This window comes from Ursus americanus, chromosome X (assembly GCF_024610735.1).
Source record: "Ursus americanus isolate L20-20 chromosome X, mUrsAme1.1.p, whole genome shotgun sequence".
In the NCBI taxonomy this organism is placed as follows: Eukaryota; Metazoa; Chordata; class Mammalia; order Carnivora; family Ursidae; genus Ursus; species Ursus americanus.
Window position 1 is genome coordinate 487,267 of NC_142164.1, and position 25,680 is coordinate 512,946.

A 25,680-nucleotide genomic window follows, 5' to 3' on the forward strand; every position below is an offset into this window, starting at 1 on the left:
GTAATATTCCATTGTGGTCCATTCCATGGACCACATCTTCTTTATCCATTCGTCTGTTGGAGGGCATCTCGGCTCCTTCCACAATTTGGCTATGGTGGACATTGTTTCTATAAACATTGGGGTGGAGGTGGCCCTTCGGATTACTACATTTGTGTCTTTGAGGTAAATACCTAGTAGTGCAATTACTGAGTCGTAGGGTAGCTCTATATTCAACTTTTTGAGGGACCTCCACACTGTTTTCCAGAGTGGCTGTACCAACTTGCATTCCCACCAACAGTGTAAGAGGGATCCCCTTTCTCCACATCCTCTCCAACATTTGTTGTTTCCTGCCTTGTCCATTTTTGCCATTCTAACTGCTGTAAGGTGGTATCTTAGTGTGGTTTTAATTTGAATTTCCCTGATGGCTAATGATGTTGAACATCTTTTCATGTGTCTGTTAGCCATTTGTATGTCTTCATTGGAAAAGTGTCTGTTCGTATCTTCTGCCCATTTTATGATTTGTTTATTTGTTTCTCACGTATTGAGTTTGAGAAGTTCTTTGTAGATCTTGGATACCAGTCTTTTATCTGCAGCATCACTTGCAAATATCTTCTCCCATTCCGTGGGCTGCCTCCTTGTTTTGTTGACTGTTTCCTTGGCTGTGCAGAAGCTTTTTATCTTGATGAAGTCCCACAAGTTCATTTTTGCTTTTGTTTCTCTTGCCTTTGGAGACGTGTCATGAAAAAAGTTGCTGTGGCCGGGGTCAAAGAGGTTGCGGCCTATGCTCTCCTCTAGGATTTTGATGGATTCCTGTCTCACATCAAGGTCTTTCATCCATTTGGAGTTTATCTTTGTGTATGGTGTGAGAGAGTGGTCAAGTTTCATTCTTTTGCATATAGCTGTCCAATTTTCCCAGCACCATTTATTGAAGAGACTGTCTTTTTTCCACTGGATGTTTTTTCCTGCTTTGTCAAAGATTATTTGCCCAAAGAGCCGAGGGTCCATTTCTGGGTTCTCTATTCTGTTCCATTGGTCTATGTGTCTGTTTTTGTGCCAGTACCATGCTGTCTTTGTGATCACAGCTTTGTAGTACAGCTTGAAATCCGGCAACGTGATGCCCCCAGCTTTGTTTTTCCTTTTCAACATTTCCTTGGCGATTCGGGGTCTTTTCTGGTTCCACACAAATTTTAGGATTGTTCGTTCCAGCAGTTTGAAAAATGGCATTGGTATTTTAATTGGGATGGCATTGAAAGTGTAGATTGCTCTTAAGAACGCTTACTCAAAATTCATTGAGACTCTACCTTATACACATCCCTTCGCTAGAAACTGGAAGTGATAGAAAGAGAAATGGGTCCATTCCCAGTTCACAGACAGCTCATCAACGGTAGAGGAGAGAAAGTGTTTGGATAGGGCCTTGACAGATGAAGGTACGTAAAAGTTTCTAGTGAGGGTCATTTATGTTACCGTGGCAAAATTTTCTTTTTAAGCAAACTTTTTAAATCAAAGTTTGGGTATACGTGGGTGTATGTATATACTACAAAATATACAAATCACAAGTATAAAACTAGAACGATTTTCACAAAGCGAACCTACCCATTTGACCAGCACCCAGCTCCAGAGACAGAACATGGCTAAGAACCCCTGTACCTATTTCCAGTTACCATAACCCTAACTTCTAACATCAGAGACAGGTGTTGCCCCTTTTTGAAATTGTTGTAAATTGAATCATACACCATGAATTCTTTTATTTCTCGTTTCATTCATGCAGTATTCTGTCTGTGCTGTTTCATAGATGATTCCTTGTCCTTCATTTGCTTTCCAAAGGTCATTTGCCCAGTTGCCCCAGACCCTCACCAGTACTTTTTCTTCATTTAGGCCATTGTGGTTTTAATTTCCATTTCCCCGGTGACTAATTAGACTAAGCTCTTTTTTTTTAAATGTTTTTCTCCATTTGGATGCCCTCTTTTATGAAGTACCCATTCGAGGCATTTTCTTACTGATTTGTAAGAGCTCTCTATGTATTCTGCATAAGAATGTTGTCCTGTGGGGCGCCTGGGTGGCACAGCGGTTAAGCGTCTGCCTTCGGCTCAGGGCGTGATCCCGGCGTTATGGGATCGAGCCCCACATCAGGCTCCTCCACTGTGAGCCTGCTTCTTCCTCTCCCACTCCTCCTGCTTGTGTTCCCTCTCTCGCTGGCTATCTCTGTTAAATAAATAAATAAAATCTTTAAAAAAAAAAAAAAAGAATGTTGTCCTGTGTCTGTATGAGACTAGCCTTAGTTCTTCAAATTGCGTTTGGAAAAATTTACCATCAAAGCCAATGGGGCCTGTGTTCATGTGTGTTTGGGATGAGGGGAGGACTGTGTTCCATAACAGCTTTCAGTACTTTCTTGCAGAGATATGAGTGCTCATATTTTCAGTTTCTTGTGTTGCTTTTGGGAAATTGTGTTTTGTAAGGGATTTGTCAAGTGTATTCATGTGAAGTTGTTCATGATATCTTCTTAGAACCTTTTAAGCATCTCTAGGATGTCTACCTATCTTCTACACATTGATTTTTATAGTTGGCCTGGTAATATATTCAGTAGATGACCATACTTAACTAATTCCTCATTCTTGAAAAATTAGCTTGATTCCAATATTTCTGTCTTGTAAATAATGCTATGGCGAACATACTTTTCCATACGTCGTAACTGACAACTTGTGCATAGAAGGGGATTGTGGAGACAAGGGGTATCCACAGCTTAAGACCTTTGGCACATTCATATTGTTTATTTAACATACTGTGAAAAGATTTCCCCAGGAAACATGCATTTCTGATAGTAGCTGCTTTGTCCTCCAAGACAGACAACTCAGCCCCAGTAACCACCAACATGTTGGAGGGATCAGGTCCGACCGCAGTTTCAGTCACTTCTCCCCGCTGTTCACACAATCCTGACCCTATTTACAGCAGAACTTTCAATCTAAATATGCTGATGCTGGCGTCTCTCAGTTCCCTTTGCCTTATTTTTTAGATGTTCATGAGAGCACAGTTTGACTATGATCCCAAAAAGGACCATCTGATCCCTTGCAAGGAGGCGGGACTGAAGTTTGCTACTGGGGACATCATCAAGATAATCAACAAAGATGACAGTAACTGGTGGCAGGGGCGGGTGGAAGGTTCCTCCAAGGAGTCAGCAGGATTGATCCCTTCTCCTGAGCTGCAGGAATGGTGAGCTGCTTTTGTATGGGTGAAATTTACCAACGCAAGGACTCATGCTTGCCACGCATAATCGCTCAGTTTCAAAAATCTGTCACCTCGTGTGTAGTTTCTGTTTCTTGACCAAGCGTAATGGCTGAGGGGGCAACAGTAAGCCAGTGGACTTGGCTTGCAAGCCATTACAGGTAAAGGAGCCTGAGTGAAGCGCTCTTCATCTGTCTATGGGCCTCTGTTTCCTCAAATGCTTTCCCTCTGCTTCCAGAGCAAGTGACAGCACTGGAACTGGAGCCCTCTCTGGTCTCCTGCCTCCCAGGCTAGTGCATTTCTGAGACCTGCAGAAAACAGTCACATGCGAAATGTGTGTCCTTGATGCAAATTCCCAGTATGTAGAAAAAATAAATCCTGCCCCTGAGTTGGGTAGCTCACCTAGTGCTGGGTTCCAGTACGTGGCCCTAGGGGCGCCGGGCCCGCCTCTGCAAAATAAACCCAGTGTAAAGATTACAGCCTCAGGGGAGGGGGTTCTTTTCGTTTTAAGCCTGAATTCTGGGGATGACACAGTGGGAGTTATAACCACAGGGAGTGCCGTGTAGAAATAAACTTTTACAATTAGAGGAACAAGTGAGGACCGTCCGGCTGGTTCGGTCGGTAGAGCATGTGACTCTTGGTCTCGGGGTTGTGAGTTCGAGCCCCACATTGGGGGTACAGACTACTTAAATATAAAATATTAAAACAAATTTGGAATTAGAGCAACAAATGAAATATAGTGCCAACCGTGCATGGTAATGGTGAAAGACCCAAACAGGTTGGCTGTGGCTTCTAGGCCATTTTCAGAGGTAACACGTTGTGAAGAACATTGCAGGACTGGGAGCTTGAGGCCACGAACAGCAGATGGCTGAGGAAGACACGGTAGTACATGGTGTTCACCCGGGGGCTGTGACTTACTGAGATGTGCAGTCAGTGTAGTGGGTTGCAACAAGGACTTCTTTTGCAAAATGACATCGAATAGAGGTACTGGAATATATTTGATGTATCTAAGAGGAGGTATTATTTTATGAAGCTGCTGTTTTAGTTGTATATGTGATGTGTTTGTATGTTTTATTTATAGATATATGTGCATAATATACGGCTGCATTGTATAGTATATTTCTTATACTGAAGTCGGGTCATAAAAATTCAAAAACCAGTGAACCAGAGAAACTGAGTTGTTTTTGGATTGCGTATGGAATCTGCTGAGAGGTATGGGATACAGACTCCAGGTTTACCTGTCTGAAGGCAGCTTACAATTCGTTGTGCTCCAAACTGCCTGTTACGCACTTTGTAGACATTCTGTAGCTCTGCAAACAGGAGGCTCAGACTAACACAGTGATGGCTTCTCAGGGTGCAATCACCTCCCTTGCCTTTCTGGAGCGTTGTTACGTGGGTATCTACATACCTGGCATTGGAAATGTGTCCAGGAGGAAGTGACTCCCCCATCACACCCTCCCCTCAGTGCAGCCTGACCATTCCAGCTGGGCTCCTTCCACTTGTTTCTTTGTGTACCTGTTGGCTTCTCCATACTAGTCTAAACCCTGCTCATCACAGACCCAGAGCCTTCTACTCACAGAGGAGGGGGTGGGAATGGGAGAGCGGGAGGGAGAGAGGGCAGCTGAGGGGGGTACTGGCAGAGACACAGAAAGCAAGAGACAGAGCGGGGGATATGAAAGAGACACAGAGATTGGAGAGAGAATGAGACATGCACACATAGGCTGAGAAAGAGACAGACACACAGAGAGAGATTGGGGAAGCGGGGAGGAAGAGAGGAATAGGCTGAGAGACCAGGGAAGGGTCTCAGTGAGAGTGAGGGCTGAGAGAGAGGGGAGAAGATGAGAGAGACACCGAGGGGGTGTAAGAGAGGAGAGGGTCAAGGACAGCACGAAGTTTTTGGCAGATTGGTCTGGAAGTTGGTTTGTTTTTTTTGTTTTTTTTTTTTCAAGATTTTATTATTAAGTGATCTCTACACCTAACGTGGGGCTTGAACTTACAGACCTGACATCAAGAGTCACAGGCTCTACCGACTGAACCAGCCAGGCGTCCCCAGTCTGGAGGTTTGATGTAGAAGGGGAAAGGGCTCACCCAGCCCTGTCACGGCATAGGCGGATGACCCTGGGGCTTTTACGCTGAGGTTCCAATGATATTGGTCATCTTTTCCTGCCAGGAGAGTGGCAAGTGCGGCTCAGTCTGCTCCAAGTGAAGCCCCAAGCTGCAGTCCGTTTGGGAAGAAGAAGAAGTACAAAGACAAGTACCTGGCCAAGCACAGCTCAAGTAAGCTTTCTGGGCTTCCTCTCTGCTGACTTCTGGCAGCAACAGGGAGATGGTGTCGTGCATGGTGGACCATACGTTACACAGAAAGCAGCCGTTTCTTCTGGTTTTCTTTTATTACAACATTCATCTTCCCAGTACATGCGAAGGAAAGCTAGTGGGTCTGCTCACATCCACTCATTATCCTCACTCTTCAGGTAACCAACCGAACAGCCTTCCAGACCTTTCTCAGTGTGTCAGTGCCATCAGCACGAACAGCTTACGGTCTGAGCAACCCCAGAAAAGAGCGTATTTTCCTGAGAACTAATTTTGGTTTTATTTTTTACCTACTGTGGTGGGTAATATAATATACTATGATTATAAATGGGTTCAAGCAGATTGTAGATTAACAGTTGAATAAACTGCCATTCAGCTCACCCTCCCTTAGTGATTAGCTTTTCATCTGCGTCTCTGTCTCTGGCAGCAGTGAAGAAAGAACACTGGTGTGGAGGTGGGGGATAGAGAGTCGGGATGAGTAGCCAAGTGGCCCATCCCAGGGGGCTGGAGCGCAGGGCAGCACGATGTTACTGCAACTATGGAGAAGAGAGAGGAAAGAGGAGAATATGGGGTCCAGAAAATTAGAAAAAATTAGAGTCCAAGGAATTCACTGACAGAGTCATGTTGAGTTCAGATGGAAGATGTTGGGAAAAGCAAGAAATAGACCCAAAGGAACGGCGTCCATGGTCCAGAAATGGTGTACAGTGATGGCCTGTCATTCTGGCACTGCCGACTGTGGTTGTTCCTGACAGTGCCCCAGCTGGTAGAGTTGGCCAGAGTCCCCATCATCCTTTTGTTAAGGTTACATCCCAGCCCCTGTAGCCTATTGCCTACCAGAGTTCGTCTTCTAAAACCAAAATACGATCATGTCACTTCAATGAATCCAGGCCCAAGTCCTTTCTCCCCAGGCTCAGCTGCCTTCGCGCCAGGCTGACAGACTTTCAGCTCTTTCCCACCTCACCACCGGAACCATATAAATGAACATTGCTTGGTTTTCTTTGTCCCTAGTTTTTGACCAGTTGGATGTTGTTTCCTATGAGGAAGTTGTTCGGCTCCCTGCATTCAAGAGGAAGACCCTGGTGCTGATCGGTAACTTCTCGCTGCCCCCTCCACCATGTTGCTTTGCTAGTTAGGGTACATTTCCCTCCTTACGGTCCTGCCCCTGCGGTATATGATGCCCCCTCTCCCTCCCTCCAAAAAAAAAAAAAGGCAGTGAGGAGGAAAAGAGAAAAAAAGGCAGTGCAGTCTCTTGGACTCTCTGAATCCTTACAGGTGTTCCAATGCAACTAAACCTTACAAGTTTTTCAGCAACTAATTATTTTAGGTGGGCACCTCACCACCCTGTCTTTAGAGTTAAAACATTAGTGGCTTAGAGGAACTGTGTTAGGGTCCCAGAGAAATTTCCAGTAAAAACACTGCTTTAAATCCAGTTCCATTGGGGCACCTGAGTGGCTCAGTGGGTTAGGCGTCTGCCTTCGGCTCAGGTCATGATCCTGTGGTCCTGGGATCAAGCCCCACCTTGGGTTCCCCACTTAGCAGAAAGCCTGCTTCTTTTTCTCCCTCTCCCTCTGCCTGCCGCTCCCCCTGCTTGTGCCCTCTCTGTCAAATAAAATCTTTTTAAAAAAATCAGTTCCATTAATTTCAGAGAGCTCAGTAAAGCAGATATCTTTAGAAAAGAAATAGAAAACCCCATGTGTTAGCCGGTTCCTCTGTGGGAGGAACAGTTATGTTCTGAGTCCTGGCCCTTAAGCCCTTAGAGTCTCCTCTCCCAACTGGAACACAAGGGCCTGAAGACCTCGATCCTCCTGTACTTAAAGGAATGCATGCCCCTCCCTGACCGCAGTCTGGAAGCCACACTTGCTCACTTTCACCCACATCCCATGTCTAAACCTCTCCCCACCTTTGTCTTTGGGGAAAGAAATGGAAGCCCTCATGAGAATAATAGCAACCTGGTTTCTGTTTTCTCCAAGCCTTTCTTTTCTTCCTCCACAGGAGCCAGTGGGGTGGGTCGCAGCCACATTAAGAATGCCCTACTCAGCCAGAACCCAGACAAGTTTGCATACCCTGCCCCATGTAAGTACCTCTGGGGTCCTTGGAGGACAGGTAGTGTGGTCTTTTCTATGTGTGACTTTATTTTAAATGTTCGATTATAAAAACAAAATTTGGGAAAATGCAAATGTGTACATATAATCGCTCCAGGTAACTATGTTGCTATTCTTTTCTGTGCTGTTTGCCTGCATAAGAGAAGCAGTTGAAAATACTTTTATCCTGCTTTAAATAAGGAAGCAAGTAATGTTATTGAAAACATAGATGACTGGGGCACCTGGCGGGCTCAGTTGGTGGAGAATACAACTCTTGATCTCTGGGTTGCAGGTTCAAGCCCTACGTTGGGTGGAGACATTACTTACAAATAAAATCTTTAAAAAATTATTACTTTTTTCATTTTACTTTATATTATAAGCATTTTCTCATGTGCCTAAATCCCAGTCTGTTGAGTGGCTATATCGTAATTTCCTTAGCTCTCCACTATTGCTTGACATCTAGGCTGCCTCTCATTTTCCTGAATGTCTTCTGAATCAAAGCAGCGCTCAGGAAAGGCACAAAGTTGGCAGTAGTCCTCAACAGGAGAAGAATCAGGCCAGTGGCCAGGTAGGGAATCAGGTGACTTGCATTCCCAAAAGTGAATCTGCATAGTATGATTGCTTATCAAAGTAGAACACTGGATTCTCAATCCGGTGTTAGTATTTTTTTACTCCTTGCTTCTACATTTTGCCTTTAGGGGTAAGTGACATATTAGGGGCAGAAAGCAGATGGCCCTTGGTTGAGGAATGAGTGGGGAAGTTTGAAAGTAGAAATAGCCAGTAAAGAAGAGTTGTTGTTTTATAAGATGGGAAGAGAGAGAGGCATGTGCAGGTGTGGACTGAGAGACAAGCAGAGGATGCACAAGACAGGGGTTGTGCTTCAAGCTGTGATATCTGGAGCATGTTTTAGAGGACAATTTATATGAATAATAGTAAATGTTGTGACTTAAGAATATTCCAAGATTTAACAAAATGAGTTTAAACCAAACCAAAGTACTCTTCTTTCCAAGCTATTAAAAGGAAATTTCACATACACACACTTTCAAGAAATCCTAACCATAGCCCATAGATCTGTTTAAAAAATATAATCAGAGGCACCTGGGTGGCTCAGTCAGTGAAGCATCTGCCTTCAGCTCAGGTCATGATCCCAGGGTCCTGGGATGGAGCCCCACATCGGGCTCCTCACTCGGTGGAAAGCCTGCCACTCCCCCTGCTTGTGTTCTAACAAGTAAATAAAATCTTTAAAAATATATATAATCAACTGTCATTTCTCCAATTCTGAGCTCTAATATTCCTGGGATTGGTGATTTTAAGAACTGTAACTTCATATAGGAAGAGGGATAGGAATGTTCTTCATTGGGCTTTGCCTCTTTAAACACATTCCAGATGGACAGGCTATTTCCTGTCCTGCATCGTCTATGGTCAGCCCTTCGGGATCCTGTGGGAGAGAACCCTCTATTAAACTCTCTGCACCGAAGGCAGCTGGGATTTAAGTACAGATGCCATGGTCCAAGCCGCTAGGAGATGGTGAGGACCCAGTTTTGTCAGGGATTTGGGTTCTTGTGCAGATACAACACGACCACCCAAGAAGAGTGAGGAAGACGGGAAAGAGTACCACTTCATCTCCACCGAAGAGATGACCAAGAACATCTCCGCCAATGAATTCTTAGAGTTTGGCAGCTACCAGGGCAACATGTTTGGCACCAAATTTGAAACCGTGCACCAGATTCACGAGCAGGACAAGATTGCCATCCTTGACATCGAGCCCCAGGTGGGTACACATGACAAGGCAGGCATGGATGAGGTTTGGGTCACATAGTTTCGGTGGGGTCATCTAAAACCATGACAGTTGTACCAGAAATGATGGAAATAGTGTTGGGCTTGGTGATGCCCAAAGATACGTATTAGAAGGAAGCCATCATGATGGCTAACTCTGGTCCTTTTCTTCCTTCTTCCCCTTCCTCTTTCTCTAGACCCTGAAGATTGTCCGCACGGCAGAACTGTCACCTTTCATTGTGTTCATCGCACCTACTGACCAGGGCACTCAGGTGGGAAGGACGGGGTTATGCAGGGTGGGTGGAGGTTCATTTTCCCGGTTTGCCTGGACTGGGACATCAGTCCAGAGCGCAGCTTGTGACCAGATCTCCCATGAGCCTCCTGGCTACTGCTATCCTTCTTCCTGAAAGGCCAAGAAGTCAAAGGGCACGGGCACATTTGATTTACTCAGCAGACACTTATTAAACCACTAGGTAGGCCAGCACCCATGCTAGGTAACAGGGACAAAATAAATCAGAGAGTCATAGTTCTAGAAGTGCTTGGGACCCAGTGGCAGAGATGGGCAATTTGGCAGATCCTGACACTGGTGCAATGTGGGCTCAAGTGGGAAGGACAGAGGTGGCACTGAACCCACCACCCCGCCAGGGAGAGGAAGAACTAGGCGGCCAGGCATATACTGCAAAGCCACCCCCCACTCACCACTCCTCTGAGTCCCTGCACCTGCTCTTTCTCCAGTCTTAGTGGCTGCACGGCCTCCATTGTGCACATGTGGCAGGACTGTCGCGTTTCACCGTTCCCTTGACTCGGTGGCCTGTACACATGGCATTTCACATATGTGCAGATAGCTCTGTAGAAATTCCAGGCAGGGTTGCCAGGTCCAAGGATGCTTATGATGGGAATTGAGAATTACCTGGGAAAGTGCTTGTTTCCTGTGCCAGGAGCATGTTATCCAAAGTTTCATTTTTTGACCAATCTACTAGAAAAATATAGTCTCTCTGTACTTTTACTGTTAAGTGGTTGCATGTTTTATCAGTCCATTAAAGGCTATTTGTATCATCTTTTCTGCAAACTGCCGGGTCACGTCCTTGGCTTATTTTTCTCTTGCGTTATTGGCCTTTCTCAGTACTGCCTTCTAGGAACTCTATATTCGGGTAATTAGCCCTTGGTGACATCAGTTCTAATATTTCTTTTTCCCAGTTTGGCGTCTTTTGGTGCTTATTGCTATGCAAACGTTTTTACTTTTATGGAGTTATCAGTCGTTTTCATAGCCATTTATTTGGGATTCTAGAAAGAGGCCTGGGGTTGTAAGTTACCCTTATCCTTGTCCCAGGGTTGCAGCTGTGGTGGCTACAGCAATGGGGAGATACTGCTTAAGTCCATGCCACAGCAATGGAGCTATCGATCTTCAGAGTTCTGATGATTTATAATCAGGGTTATTTTGAGATCCTCTAAGAATTGCAGTGCTCTTGAGTGTCTCTCTACACCCTACTCTATTAACATTCTCAAGGAAGGTGTTCAGAGCTTGAGTCTTTAAGCAGGTGACTCTGAGGCAGGCAGTGGTCACAACAATGAACATCCACTTAAAACCCATCACTGACTTCTTGGGCTCCATGCTGTGGGGCCTGCCTCATCTATGCTTCTCTTTTCCTTGCAGACGGAAGCCCTGCAGCAGCTGCAGAAGGACTCCGAAGCCATCCGCAGCCAGTACGCACACTACTTTGACCTCTCACTGGTCAATAATGGTGTTGATGAAACCCTTAAGAAACTGCAAGAAGCCTTTGAGCAGGCATGCAGTTCTCCACAGTGGGTGCCTGTCTCCTGGGTTTACTAAGCTTGCGGAAAATGGGCAGTGGCGCTGTGCCCTTCTCTAGCGGTTTGAATTTCATTCTCCTTGCTTTAAGACAAACAGGGACGCTCTAACTAGTTTGTCAGCTTCCAGTGCTCTGCATCTATCCTAATTAGGCTAGTGGGTGTCAGTCTTGTTCAGGCTCCTTGGCTGGGCTCTGATTTTCCTGATATAGATGGAGCCCCATTGATGAGGGTTTTGGAAGGATCTCTGGAAATCTAAGGCCCAAAGTACTATAAAAATGTAACTGCTAATCAAAGATGGTGCACACAGAAAAAAGCAATGGCCCTTGTTCTTTAAAGCCTGTGCTCCTTCACCTTTAATTACTGGGCATCTCATGTGTCTTTGAAGCATCTGTAACCTCAACTTTCTAAAATGCCAAAATGAAGCAGCTGTGCAACAGGATGATGTCTGCTCTAGGGAAACCCTCAAAAGCAATAAAAAACGTTGCTGTGTTAAGATACCAATACCCTGTTAACTCTCTGGAGAGGGAAACAGCACCACCTGTCAGCCCCTGAGGACAGCATCAATAGCAGTTGCCTATAGCAGTTGCCTCTTCTGGGTTCAGAAGTCTCCCTCAAGCACACAGAGGTCAAGATAACCCCACCTCCCATCATGGGGATGTGTGATGGGCAGGGCGCCACCCGGTGCGCTACATGCGGACCTGAACCCTCACAGACATGTAACTATAAAACGAGTTTGGGAGCAAAGGTGTGATCATCCCGTTTCTACTCCATGGGGAGAGTGCTCAGAATGCTTTGCTTCCGCTTGCATCTCCCCCATTTTTCTCCTGGCAGCTTCTTTTTAGCTTTCTCTTCATTCTCAAGACCTGGTTTCCAGAGCACCCCTACAACTGGCTGCCCAAATTAATCTGTATCAGAGGGAAAGGACTCCACTCCATTGTTCACACAGCAGCTACCTGCAGGGATTATGAACAGCTGTGCCTTCAAACTCCTACCACCACCACCACCCCAAGTCTCCTGAGGCTGGTGCCCACATAGACATGTACATAAAATGCTCTAATCCTGGACGAGGACCCAACAGGTGCACACATGTAGCTTCCCGCTTTTTGACTTGCCAGAGGCTTCAATTCTGACCTCCTTTCCAGTGGAGGGAAACCCAGGCTCAGGCCTATGGTCAGAATCCCTCCCTGCCAGAAATACTGCATAAATACTTCTATCTTCCCCTTCTCAACTGTTTGGGGAGATCACTGGATTCGTGATGATTCCCCATTTTACTCTAGTCAATGTCCTGAATGAAGATTCCAGAGTATTTGTTCCCATGCCAGGTAATAGGCTCCAAGATGAATATCACAAGACACAGAACCAGAGAAAGTAACCAAGGAAAAGCATCAAATTTCAAATAGGACATCAAGTTCCCTAGATTTTTAATCAAAACAGTTTATATTTTTTTGTTCTCCTAGGGTGACATCCCCAACAATTAGAAAACCCAACAGAGATACTTAAAAACAAGTAAACTTTAATAAGTAAAAAGTACAACCTTCTCCCAGCAATAAGCGATTGCATCCTTTGACAGTAAAGGAGATTAGTTAATAAAGAAGAGAACATGGAACACTTTTTTAGCTTCTGTCACAAACACAAGTAGGCAGATGAATTCAGGCGTGTGAGGCTGTACACACAGGCTCTGAAGGAGTACACAAAGGACACTAAGCCAGAGATGGGAGTGGCTATAGCTGACACGATTGCTCGCATGTGGCCAGAACAGACCACTGTCCTCACAGGACATGGGAGAAAAGATTTATCCCCCCAGCAAACAACGTGGTTCAGTTCTATCCTTTTACTTGCTCCACACCATTTCACTGAGCAATGTTTAGAAACTTTTTAAATGGATTGGGGGGTGGTGCAAACCAGGAGAGAGCTAGGGTGTTAAAACAGCCATCGGGCAATAGCCGCAGATGGTTCCTGGGCTGGGCTGGATCTGAAGGAAAGGATCCCCAACTCTCCCAAGCGGAGAAGTGGGTGGCATCAAAGCTGCCTCCTTCACCCATATCCTTAAAACAGGACAGGATGGAATGACCACACCAGGAACGTCACTGAGTTCTCAAATAGCAGCTAGAATGTGCCAGAACTCTCCACCCTTTCTAGGATCTGTGTTCCATTCCCTCAAGAACAAAAGGAATTCTGTTTTCTCAATAAGGCTTTAATTTCTCTTCCCAACTGGACACAGTGCTCAAAGTGGTGTCCACTACTCAGAAACCACTTCCACTTTTATTTTCTTCTTCTTCTTCTTCTTTTTGGTACTGTCACTGTCCTGGGAGAAAGAGAAAGCCTCACAGCATCTGTTAACAACCAAATTAGGGAAGTCCCAAAAGCCCAAAAAGCCTTTTCAGGATCTGTGAGGATATTCTGGATAAAATAAATTTTGCACAGAACACAAAGTCCTGAGCTTTTCAGTGATGACCCAGTGGTCTACTTTTACAGATAACAACCTTCACATTCCCCCCTCACCATCAACAGCTTTCCAACTACGCAGTTTTTACTATAAAACGCTGGGACCTGCCTCTGTCCATCCCACAGCAGTGGCAAAGGGCACAGGCACTGTGGGCAACAGGAGGCTGCTGCTCCCTTCCCCTGCAAGTATCCTGACCGTGTTTATACATACCCCATCTCCTGGATCATCCACACTCTCTAGAGCAGCTTTGGCCTTTTTATCCTTCTTCTTCTTCTTTTCCTTCTTGATCAGCTGTGGAGAGGTCTCGTCACTTTCACTCTCTCGCTTCCGCTAAGGTGGAGACAAGTGATCAAATGTTAGATCTTGGGTAAAAACAGATGAGAAACGTTCAAGTAAGAAGGTAGAGGACCACCGGAAAAGTTCCTGACTAAATCCAAGAGGAAGTTTTCTAATTACAAACCCCAACAGAACCTTAATTTACAGAGAATGCAAACACGGTCTCATCCCTGAAGACCAGGAAGCCATGGGCACAGCGGGAGCACCAAAGCAGCAGTGGCGGGCTCAGGGACTGTGAAAAGTTCAAAGGTGGCAGGCAGTCCAGGAGTTTGGACAGGCCCCATGCACGCCAGAAGCTCTTCCCAGGCAGCTCGTTTCAGGTCACTCAGCACAACCACTCTGTGCTCTAATGCCTGAGAAACTGAGGTGCTACCACATATTTTCCTGAACTTTTCAAACGCTGAGCTAATGCGATCTAGAGGTTGCCAGCCACAGGTGACTTTGCTGAGTTTTGTACAGCTTTGATTTCAACACAAGCTGTGCCGCCATCTGACCCAGGGTGGGGGCTACAATAACACATACCTCCACCGTGTCCCAGTGTTGTCGCCTCTGCTGAGCCCACAATCCTCCCAGCAGACACAACAGGGAATGTGAACTGGAGTCCACACATTCCAAATGAGTACCCCAAGGTACGGCATGACATCCTCTCTACTGTGTGCATCACGCACCCCCACGGGGAAGCCTTGCCGTACTGAGCCATGATGCATGACTGGACTGCAACCAGCGAGAGAAGCCAAATGCAATCATCTCCCAAAACACACTCCACACTGCTCACAGCACATCACTTACCTTTGGGGCTTTTACCACTTCAGCAACGACTTTTGGGGCTTTTACCACTTCGGCAACTTCCTGTGGGTCTTTTACTGCTTTGGACCCCACCTCTCTCTTTGCAGAGTCACTGAAAGAGAAGTAGCAATAGGTGAGATGCACTGAACGGCTTTCCAGGGAGGTGAGTACTGCTGCGTCCTCAATCAGTGATATCTGGCAAGTCTAAAGCCACCATCAAAATACTGACGACAGACAGAAGAACTCACCACTTACTGTTGCAGACTGACTCCCTCTAGAGTCCCACGAGCCAGACTAGAAAGGGATAACTGTCTGCTGTGCAGGCCCAAGCCCCTACCTGGCCCGGGCAGTCAAGGGGTAGTCCCTACAGCTCCCAAGGCCTCATTGAGCACCACACAAGTTCCTACAGTCCCACATTTTAGCAGCTCTCCCCCAGACTAAATCTGCCACCTCCCCATACCCAGGCTCCACACCCTCCTGTCCTGACTCACCTAGGCAGCCACCACGCCGCACCTACCCCTCTGGGCTCTGCGGCCTTCCGTCCTCACTGCAGTTGACGTCCTCACCTGTAGTTGATGTACTACTGCATCCAGGCGGCAAGCATGCCATCTCTGCCTGCCTGGGGCTCTCACACATCCTGCCCTCACCTGTAGTCCACATACTCCTGCATCCAGGTGGCAGGCGTGCTGTCTGTGGGCTTCCCATGCTTATCCAGAAGACCCTGCTTGATCATCAGCTTCTTCTGACTTGCCTGGTAGACCGTCAGGGTTTCAACATCAGAACAGTGTAACACATGAAGCAGGTTATTATGCTTGCTCAAATAAGACTCCTCCCCTGGGTGTTGTCAGCTGGGCCTCACACTTCTCTGCAAAGCACTCAGAACTCACTCTCTCCAACAGGAGCAAACGTGGGACTTGTCAAAAGTCACAAAGCCTACTTTATCAGTGAAAGCCTCTGAAATGTCATTTTGTGCCACTTCCCTCCCACCCCATTCTTCCACCACAGGGCCTTTGCAGTACATATGATTCCAGCTTCCCCAGACTCTCCCCTCCCTTCTTCACCTCATCAACACATAACATTGTGTCCTTTATGCTGGCATGGCCCCAGCGAAGACCCCTTACCCAAACCCCCCAACCAAGTCCAACCCCTCATTTTGGACTCCTGAGGTGCCAGGCTTTAGTTGTGCTTGGCTTCAGTTGTGCAATAGGACTGATGTCCATCTGCTTTCCCCCATTAGACTAAAACCTGTAAGGTCTGAGATGGTCCCATTTCTACTCACCATCACTCCCCAGAGCCCAGTACAAAGCAAGGTTGTGGTGATAGGGACAAAGCCGAGAGCCACCCAAGTGAGTATTCAACAACTCAAAAGAGTTAACTCACAGCAGGGCACACACCCAGTCCCACTTACCTTTGGACCTAAACCCCACTTCCGAGGATAAGTGTCTCTCTCCATGATTACTCTCTTGATCTTGGCTACAATACCGTGGTCACAGGTAGATATCACTGCTGTGGTCATTAATGCAATAGCTGCAGGTGTTAGAAAGAGATGAAAGAATGACTTGGAAGGGAGAAACTTCGTATGTTATGAGCCCTAATTCCACTGTTTTATATAAATTTTAAAACCCCATTTTAGGGGCACCTGGGTGACTCAGTCAGTTAAGTGTCCAACTCGATTTCAGCTCAGGTCATGATCTCAGGATCATGAGATCAGCTCCGCATCCAGCGTGGAGCCTGCTTAAGATTCTCTCCCCCTCTGGGGCGCCTGGGTGGCACAGCGGTTAAGCGTCTGCCTTTGGCTCAGGGCGTGATCCCGGCGTTCTGGGATCAAGCCCCACATCAGGCTCCTCTGCTATGAGCCTGCTTCTTCCTCTCCCACTCCCCCTGCTTGTGTTCCCTCTCTCGCTGGCTGTCTGTTATCTCTGTTGAATAAATAAAATCTTTAAAAAAAAAAAAAGATTCTCTCCCCCTCTGCCCCTCCCTCCGCTCGTGCATGTGTTCACATGCTTCTCTCTCAAAATAAATAAGATCTTAAAAACACACACACACACACAAACATTTAAGGGACACCTGGGTGGCTCAGTTGGTTAAGCGTCTGCCTTCGACTCAGGTCATGATCCCGGAGTCCCGGGATCGAGCCCCGCATCCGGCTCCCTGCTCAGCGGAGAGTCTGCTTCTCCCTCTGCCCCTCACCCCGCTTGTGCTCAAGCTCTCTCTCTCTTTCAAATGAATAAATAAAATCTTTACAAAGAAAAAAAAAACATTTAACACTCGAAGCTCTACTGCCTTGAGGTTTCCTTTGCTGAGGATGTTCATATGGAGAAAATCCACCGTTATGGCAAAAAAGCTCTGAAATCTTATTAAAATTATCAGTTGAAAAAATATTTACACTAACCACATAAAAAGCAATGCTTCCTAAATCCTCAAGAGACCTCTTAATAAGTAAATCAGAGCTATTCATTTAACCTGCCTGATTTGCACCAGGAAGAAAGCACATCATCAGAGTCCCTTCTCAGTTGCAAGCAAGGATCTATGGATAGCAGCCAGAGAAGGGAACACCTCAGTAAGGCACCCTAAAGACACACTCACCAGGCTTGGGGCTCAGGGCACACATGGGGAAAAGCTTGCACAGCCCCTTCAGGGCAACGGAACATTTGAAGTTTTAAGGGACAATCCAACAGTAGCTAAAGGTTCACAAGTTAACTGCTATAGGCAGAAAAGGAATGGACTAAACTTTTCATCTCAATTACCACAGACATTTATTCCATTCGTTAAGGATTTTCCCTCTCCCCACTGGAACCAAGCTGCTGAGACATGGCCTCTAATAGCAGCCAGTTAGGGCAAGGGGAAGCCCCACTTACCTCCTTCTCATCTATGCCTATCTAACACAGTCCTTTGCTTTGACTACCCCTACAGGCCCCAGACAACACAAGGATTAGATGAACCTGAGGAGCCAGGACTTGGGGCCTGCTCTTAGTGAGCCTGGTTGTGATGGTGCAGAAGGAACTAGGGAAAGCCCCCGTCTTACCCATGCAGATTGCTTCCCCCTTGGTGGTGATGACCACAATCTCCTGATTGACTTCGATGCCATCCTCATATCGGAGAACACCTGGAAGCATGATTTTTGCCCCATAGCAGATTGCATTCACCTGCAGAGACAGCATGACATGTCAGAGCCCTAGCTGCTGCACTAGCCCTTGCCCTCCATCCATACCCTTACCAGCACAAAGGAGAACATTGGGGGAGGGGAGGGGACCTGCGGGATGGCGCTAATGGCACTGACAGCCACTGGCTGCAATCTGGTGCATGAAGCAACCATCCGCCACGGGCTAGGCACTTGATACACATGGACTCAGAAACGTTATTAAAGGGGAGTTTAAATCCCTACTCCTCATTCCTCCACTGGACTTAAAGGCATTTTCATCTTAAAGCCAAATACAGCCTTACTCTTCCTTAATTACTCTTCTCTCTTTTTTATCCTTGAGGACGGAAACCCTGATAGAACTAGGAGACCTTTTTGCTTTTTTGGGAGATCTGGCCTCTAACAGGCTCCAAAATAGCCAGCAAGCAAGATTACTGAGGCCTGTTGAAACAATCACATGCAAGCTAAGGCCACCTCTCCCTGACTTCAGTGGCTTGTGCCATCTTGTTTTCACTTACCTAGAACTCTTTCGCTGACCGTATTTCACTTCCCCCTTAAATTCACCCAGAGGGTACCAGTCTGACCCACGCATAAGGAGGTTATATGACATTTATGTTGTTGTTTCATATGATTACATTTTTTCAATTATTATAATGGCATAGCTTAGTATGCCTCTGTAATTTTTGTCTCTTATTACAAAGCCTAATATACCAAAAAAAATGCACCTAACACCCTCAACTTAGCTATCTTTTGTCCCTGACATAATTACATCATTAAGAGAACTACTTATGGAGTGCCTGGCTGGCTCAGTCGGTGCAGCATGCAACTCTTGATTTCAGAGTTGTGAGTTCAAGCCCCACACTGGATTTATATAGGGATTACTTAAAATCTTAAAAAAAAAAAAAAAAAGCTTGGTTAAGTTCAGAGACTTAAGAGAAAAAAACTTTACTGAAATTCCTAAGGACATAGCTTATAATATCTCTGAAACGCTCATTTCAACTTTCAATCCCAATCAAAAAAAAACTTTCTGGCGACAACTTAAATATATCAAGGCTTCTTAGGCACGTGCAGTACTGCCAGGTTACAGGAAGACAAATTTTATGTACCACTAATAGTTAACTCTGGGACAACTCAAAGTAAATGCTTAAACAATTTGCCTTATTTTGATAGGAAGTATGTCTAGCATTAAAGTTTCCACTTTAGTATATTTGGTTTTGATTTAGTAAAAACAATTATAAATGCTTATTCACAAAAGAATCCAGAGTCCAATCTACAAAACCAGAAAAAGAATAAATTGCCCAATGGAAAATAATAAGTTCACATCATGTTTCATCTCTTTCCACAGAAAGGATTTCAGAACACAGACTGTCTCTCATCTTTGTGGAATCACATTTTGTGCAAATGTGAACTTGTAACTCAGAACTTACTGCACTGTCTTTCATCACCAGCCTTTTATGAGAAGTCAACAGCTTTTCCAAAGGGTAAACAACTCGCCGCAGGTAACTCTCATCCTTGTGGTTGTCATACAGCCACTGGGCATCAAGCACGTCATGCATTGTCACCATGTGGTCCTAAAAAGCAGCCATATATGAAAACTATTCAGTGTCACTGTATCTGAAATAGTCCAACAGAACCCAAACTTCCAAAACTTGAATGAATTTAGTCCAAACTCTGAGTCTTCAGTCTCTTCAGAATCACCTCTCTTCTACACGTCTGTAACTACTGATATACTGAAATCTAAGTAGGCATTTTTGTAGGCTGGGAGGTAGTGAATGAATAGAGTAATGCTTTCTATCCAATCATCTCCCACAGCCCAGGTTTTCAATGTTCCAAAGTTTCATTAACAGAACAGGGAAGCTGCCCTGAACTGAACTCAACACTTTGGAAATTGTGTTTTCCAAGATGTGAAGCAGGTGGAATTCCACCAAGGGTGGGAAGATATTAAGTACCAGCTCTAAAACTTCTAGCCCCATTAACGGTGTACCTTTTCACTCATGACTCCAGAACGAACCCTCCGAAGTTCCTGCATCTGACCGCCAACTCCCAGTAACAAACCAAGGTGCACACACAGTGTCCGAATATAGGTGCCGGCCTCACAGCTCACCCAAAAGATTCCTAAGACACATACACACACAGAAGTAGCACATTGTCCAAATTAAACACATCAGTGAGAAACCCAGAATTATTCTCTGAGCCAGCGAGATTAAATACAATAGAAAGTCTCTGACCACACCATATACTAAGGGCATCTACTCTTAACAAGAAAATTTAATTCTCAAGAATGCATTCCTGTCCACATGTGGTCAATGTTAATTCAGTTCCTCACAGACCTAATGACCCACCTAATCTTCTTTCAGGATCATACTCAATCATCTTGCTCTCATATATGGTCCGCACTCGGAGTTGCCTCTTTACTGCAGCAATAAGTGGAGGTCGCTGGAATAAGGCACCTGTCAGAGTTTCTAGGGCCTGAGAATAAGCACAAACCAAAATAAAGACTCTCATTGCATGGACTCTCAAATAGGAGCAAACAGCCTATTGTGGTAGTTTGAGGACACAAATGAAAAAGTTTCTTTCAATCATTTAAGGCCTAAAATGTCCTTTCCATTTTTGCTTCTTCTTTCAAAGACACATGGATGACTCAGTGCTTATCAGAGCCCTTTCCTCAGAAGGGACATGGCCAGAAGTGCCCCTGCCAATCCGCAGTACCTGTCCAGGCTGGCGTGAGCAACCCACTGAGAAGGGCGTAAGACAGGACAGCCAGGAAAGCCGACCTGTTTCCAGATGTCTATGGGCTCAGACACCCAAGTCGCCAAAAGATGCCCTCCCTGTAATCACAAACTTACCCTAGAAAGTTGACTCCCCCCTTCAATAGCATTGTGTAGCCGGACAATTCCCACATACTCTTTGCCTGAAAAATGACAAAAGAGTAGTCAGGTGTGGCCACTGAGTTTTCTGTATTGTTATATGCTCATATTCCCATTTTGTGCAGCAAAAGCATGCAATTTGATGACTTCTTTCTGTAAAATTTCCATTAAGACAGGTTTCATGGTTTGAACATGGGAAAGGAATGGAGATGCTCCCTCTCATTAGGAGTTCAACTTCCAAGGTGCTGACAAGGATAGCTGGAATACCCAGTATAGAGCCTGCTTAGAACAAAACCTTGCAAGGTCACGTAGGAGTTCCCCCTGATGAAAATGAGGGAAAGGCATTTTAGCAGCAAATACTCCGAGGAGCCTGGAGCGATAAGCCTAGAGATGGACTCAGACACAGCCCTGTCTCAGTGCTGGGAATAGATAGTCAACTTGATGTGCACATGCCCAGTACCTGGAACTCCAAAAAAGGCAGACTCACTATGATATGGCAAGGGACAGAAGGTACACAACCAGAGTATCCCTGCTTAGGATTTTTTTTGACTAATGAAGAAACCACTACCAAGGGCCAAAAAGTAGAAGGAGGAAACCTAGAAAGCCTTCCAATAACAAAGTAGCTGCCTCTTTTAATTCCCTCTTCCACATACCTGCACTCTGCTGAGATTTCACCAAGCGAGTGGCTCGTTCTATGCACACGATTAAACAGCCAGTCACCTTGGGATCCAGAGTACCACTGTGTCCTGTCTTCTCCACCCTAAGTATTCGTCGGATCCAGGCTACCACCTCATGGGAAGAGGGGTTGGAAGGCTTGTCAAGATTAATGAAACCTGTCCTAAAATGGAAAAGAAATCACTGTGCCATCATTTCTGGCCCTCTAATAAAAACTAAATCTGAAGAGTAAAAGTTCACCACGGGTACAGGTAATGTATTTACAGCAATTCTAGGCCATTCTAAAATGCCACTACATCCTTGAACAACTGATGTGAAAAAGTAACTTTTTTAAGTACACTCAATGACCAATGTGGGTTCGAATTAATGACCCAAAGATCAAGAGTCCCATGCTCTACCGACTGAGCCAGTCAGGCACCCCTGAAAAGGTCATTTGAAAAGAAAAGAAGTCTGAGCAGTACATGCTCCCAACACACGTACCTGATATAGTCCCCAATCTCCCTCTTCAAAGGATTTGAACCACAAGGAAGAGGTGTATAATGTGTTGTCCTTACATTTAACTTATCAAAATTCTGGAAAGCAATGATACAACACAAAATAAACTTAATAAACCATTAACATATGTACAACAAGAGTCAGCACCACTACCGACCATGTTATGGTTAACCCACAAGTTTATAAACTTGGATTCTGCTCCTATATTTTCATTATCTAGTGTGACAGACTGTTAAGCCTCCTTACACACTGGAAAAATTACCCATATGACTAGAATTAAGACAAATTTGATCACTTCTCTAGAAAGATTTCTTAGAGTACTAAGACTGGCAACGTTTCTCATACACAACCAGCTTGTTCCTGCACCAGATCTCTGCTCCTTTTCATTCTCCTCCTTTCCAAGGCTTGACCACAGGTCTGAAAGAGCTCCCCTCAACTGAAGCTCATCCTTCATGTTGCCCAGTTTAGTTTCATCATGGTACTTGGCGCAAACAGCAATTGTTTTTTAACTATCTCTCACACCTAGATTTTAAATTCCAAGATAGCAGGGACGGTGGCCTACCCAGTTCACTAGCATACAGAGCCTGCAACAGTAAAGCAGATATAAATGGTAGACCCAGCTGACCAAGCAGAAACTCAACTGTGTTGAATTATAAAAGCAAATCCCTTTCGTTTACTTCATAGATATTGGTTTATTATAACACTTTGTCAAGAAGCGTCTCAGTAACTTTCTCTACCCTAGCCTTTTCTCCTAATCTCATACCTGGTACCCACTAAGTTGTTTGTGAAACTTGTAATTCAACTCATTACTGAGCCACTCTATTTAAAATCCAACACAACAGTCAGCAATTTCTAGAGGACCTGTTACATGCTAAGGCCTATGGCTAAACACGTTTCATGGATTACCTCCTACAGCCCTCAGCCAGCCTTCCCAAGAGAAGATACCATAAGCAAACAGCCTCAGAGATTAAACAGCCTCAAGAGTCAGGCTCAAAGTCACACACTGCCTGACTCAAATTGGTCTGGCTTCAAAGCCCATGTCCTCAAGCACTAAAGCAGTCCCACTCCAAGTGTGGCCCACAAACTTTACAAGTCTGTAACGTGGAGTTAAATATAGAAACCAAGAACTAATTATTTATGAACTTTTAATGGCAGTATGACATTGTTGTGACATTTTAACTGCATTCTGCTACAGCACTGGGTGCACTGGAAATGAAAAATGAAACAAAACCTGATTCTTCGTGTCAGACACTTTGAAGAACACTGCTTTAGACTGTATCATCTGACATTTCCTAAGTCAAAGATGCTAGTGCTAATCACTATTAATGAACTCCTAACACTCAAATAATGTAAAAGCTAGGCATTGATCTGATACATAATCTTAACTACATACCTTGAGCAACAGGGGCCACTGAGATGTGTCCAACTGAGCCACCTTGGATTCAGGTTTGATAAGAAATTCTTCAGCATGTTGTATCTCCTTATACAGGACAGAAATACACTGTTAAACTTCCCACCTGCTTTTGAACAATTCCATTACTACCATGTAAGTCTAACCCTCTTAAACAGAAAACAAGGTAGTCTCTATGCCTCTTCACTGGGACTTCCAAGTAAGAAAGAAATGAACCAGGATCTCAGAAGGGTAAGTGAAGCGCCACCGAGATGGGGACCGCTAGGAGTGCCTGGGTGGCTCTGTCAGTTAAGCGTTTGACTCTTGATTTCGGCACAGGTGATGATCTCAGGGTCCTGAGATGGAGAGACCTGTGTCTGGCGGTGTGCTGGGCATGGAGTCTCCTTGAGATTCTCTCTCTCTTCCTCTGCCCCTCCCCCAACACAGCCCCCACAAGCAAACTCTTTCTCTAAAGAAACAAAATCTTCAAAAAAAAAAAAAAAAGATGGGGACAGTTACTTAAAGAGAAAAAGGGATAGTGGGTCTGTGGGTGGGATAAACAAGAATTTCACGGAGAGCAGCTGGTGTAGTCAACATAATTTAGCAAACTATACTTGACAGGAGAGATTTAGGTGGCTGGGGTAGTGTGGTTTCTACACAACCACTACCCAACTCCAACCCATTCCTTAAAAACTTTTAAAAACAGTTCTTTTATGTAATGTGTTACCTAAGTAATGTTTCCCTTTAGTTAAAGCGAAGTATAACATATTCCTACTCACTGCTACATCATCTTTGGGTAACGACTTCCGCTCCTTTTTCTTCTTATGTTTCTTCGGCAAAATAAATACTAAAACAGACAAGAGTTTTGGGAGTTTTTCTCGAAAATAAGGATAACGAAGCTGAAAATAGAAAATGAAATCAGAGCAAGCAGAAAATGGACGTTTGGTCTTGAATTACTGGGGAAAGCAAAGTGTGTAAGGCCAAACGGGTGGGTTGCACAGCTCGGTAACCGACCGCAAGCAGTAGCACATGTCGGCTTCCATTCCGGTTCACCACGTGGCCGTGGCGGGGCTTAGACCTGCCACAGAAGTGTTCGGCCCACGGGCTACAAAGTTCCGTAAGTGACCACTCAACTGCCCCCTACCCGGTCTGTGGCCCATAGAACTTTCTTGCGACTTGGAGCTAGGCGCACGCCGGCGCCCCTTGGCCCTTATTCTTCCCCGCCTGTTCCTACACGCCCTTTCGCGTGGCACTGACCGTAGCGTCTGGGCTGGCGGCGGTACAGGTACTGCCAGGTCTCCCGTCACAGCGGGGTCGCCGACAGGGCCGACCCCTTTCAACGGCGACCCGGGCCCTAAGGAGGCTGTGTCATCGCGGAAGGCCCGGGCCTCGCGGAGCCACGTCACTGAGAGGACCCCTCCATCCCTTGCCCTCACCCGTAGACCCAAGGCCAAGAGGCAAGGCCAGCAGAAGGCCCGGCTGCGACGGGACCGGCCTGACGGCAAAGCAGCGAAGAGCTTGGCCCCCGACGCCGTCACCTTCCCACCCCCGGCTCTCAGGGGCGGCGGAGCTGGTACTTAGCCCGGCCACCCACGAGGAAACGACACTTACCTTCCGCGTCCGCCATGTTGCCCCGCACAGCGTGCGAGCCGCGTGGGCCACCACCGAGGGAGCTAGCACAGACTCCCGCCGCCCTCAGGCCGCGCCACTAAAACCCGCCCACCTGTGCGACGCCCGGTGCGTGCTGCGCCGCGGGGCTGAGGGGCGGGGCTAGGCTCCGGGAGCAGAGCCCGAAGCGCGCGCGGACCGCCGGCGCAACCTCATTGGCTGGCTCGCCACCCCCCCGCCGCCCGCGATAGCGCGTCCGCGCGTGCGCTTTGGGATTCGCCCTGCCCTAGGCTGCCGGCGCTGGAGACGCATGCGCAGCCCGCCCCGGCTGCCCATAGCCTGTGGGCGTGGCCCCGACCACGGTTCGCTGACCTTCCCCAGGTTTGACGCGGGCTTGGGTACCCGGGTATCCCGCAAGCACTCTGTTAACAGCAGCTCTCGGCTTCCTCTCGCCGACCCTTTAAGGTTGGTATCGGATCAGTCCCCACTGAAAAATAAAGACGTTGAGGCACGGAGGTTGAAAGTCCTTTGCTGCTTGCAATACCCATCTAGCTAGAGTGGTCTGGCCAATAGGAATACAGTGCGAGCCACTTGTGGACTTTTAAATTTTCCAGCAGTCACAGAGCAAAAAAAAAAAAAAGGTAAAAGAAAAAGGTGAAATTGATTTTAATAACGATTTTTGTGTAACCCAGCGATCCGAAATATTATCATTTCAACATATAAGCGATACACTTTATGAATGGAATATTTTACATTTGTAT

At 46.0% G+C, this 25,680-nt stretch overlaps 2 protein-coding genes and 2 non-coding genes across 5 annotated transcripts in view; 1 reads left to right on the top strand and 3 right to left on the bottom strand.

Annotated features, from left to right (window-relative positions):
• The window catches only part of MPP1 (MAGUK p55 scaffold protein 1), a 31,045-nt gene extending 19,367 nt beyond the window's left edge, over positions 1 to 11,678 (top strand). For both annotated transcript variants that reach the window (XM_045788960.2, XM_045788961.2), the window contains exons 6-12: positions 2,990 to 3,186; positions 5,369 to 5,475; positions 6,517 to 6,597; positions 7,501 to 7,581; positions 9,158 to 9,360; positions 9,563 to 9,637; positions 11,020 to 11,678. In XM_045788960.2, coding sequence (XP_045644916.1) covers positions 2,990 to 3,186; positions 5,369 to 5,475; positions 6,517 to 6,597; positions 7,501 to 7,581; positions 9,158 to 9,360; positions 9,563 to 9,637; positions 11,020 to 11,196 — 921 coding nt within the window. In that variant the 3' untranslated portion in view covers positions 11,197 to 11,678. The remainder of the gene's footprint in view (positions 1 to 2,989; positions 3,187 to 5,368; positions 5,476 to 6,516; positions 6,598 to 7,500; positions 7,582 to 9,157; positions 9,361 to 9,562; positions 9,638 to 11,019) is intronic.
• Positions 11,679 to 12,581: 903 nt separating this feature from the next.
• On the bottom strand, positions 12,582 to 25,075 carry DKC1 (dyskerin pseudouridine synthase 1). Its single transcript, XM_045788959.2, has 15 exons — positions 24,923 to 25,075; positions 24,091 to 24,158; positions 23,315 to 23,401; positions 21,907 to 21,998; positions 21,405 to 21,589; positions 20,731 to 20,795; positions 20,227 to 20,353; positions 19,869 to 19,999; positions 19,312 to 19,455; positions 17,771 to 17,891; positions 16,154 to 16,272; positions 15,393 to 15,496; positions 14,749 to 14,857; positions 13,834 to 13,953; positions 12,582 to 13,482 (listed from the first exon to the last, which is right to left on the bottom strand). Exons 1-15 carry the CDS (start codon positions 24,936 to 24,938, stop codon positions 13,417 to 13,419), a joined length of 1,554 nt encoding a protein of 517 aa, XP_045644915.1. The 5' UTR covers positions 24,939 to 25,075; the 3' UTR covers positions 12,582 to 13,416.
• On the bottom strand, positions 14,935 to 15,063 carry LOC123786674 (small nucleolar RNA SNORA56). Its single transcript, XR_006778048.1, has one exon. It is a non-coding gene; the product is annotated as a small nucleolar RNA SNORA56 (small nucleolar RNA).
• Positions 19,634 to 19,771, bottom strand: LOC123786673 (small nucleolar RNA SNORA36 family). The gene has a single exon (XR_006778047.1). It is a non-coding gene; the product is annotated as a small nucleolar RNA SNORA36 family (small nucleolar RNA).
• Positions 25,076 to 25,680: the final 605 nt, after the last annotated feature.

Bases quoted from the DNA above. Each gene is read 5' to 3' on its own strand.
- DKC1 (XM_045788959.2), bottom strand. The intron at 21,590-21,906 runs GTACGTGTGTTG...TTTCCATTTTAG, and splicing joins GAGATTGGGGACTATATCAG to GACAGGTTTCATTAATCTTG. The intron at 16,273-17,770 runs GTAAGACGGGGG...TAACACCTGCAG, and splicing joins GGGGGAAGCAATCTGCATGG to CTATTGCATTAATGACCACA.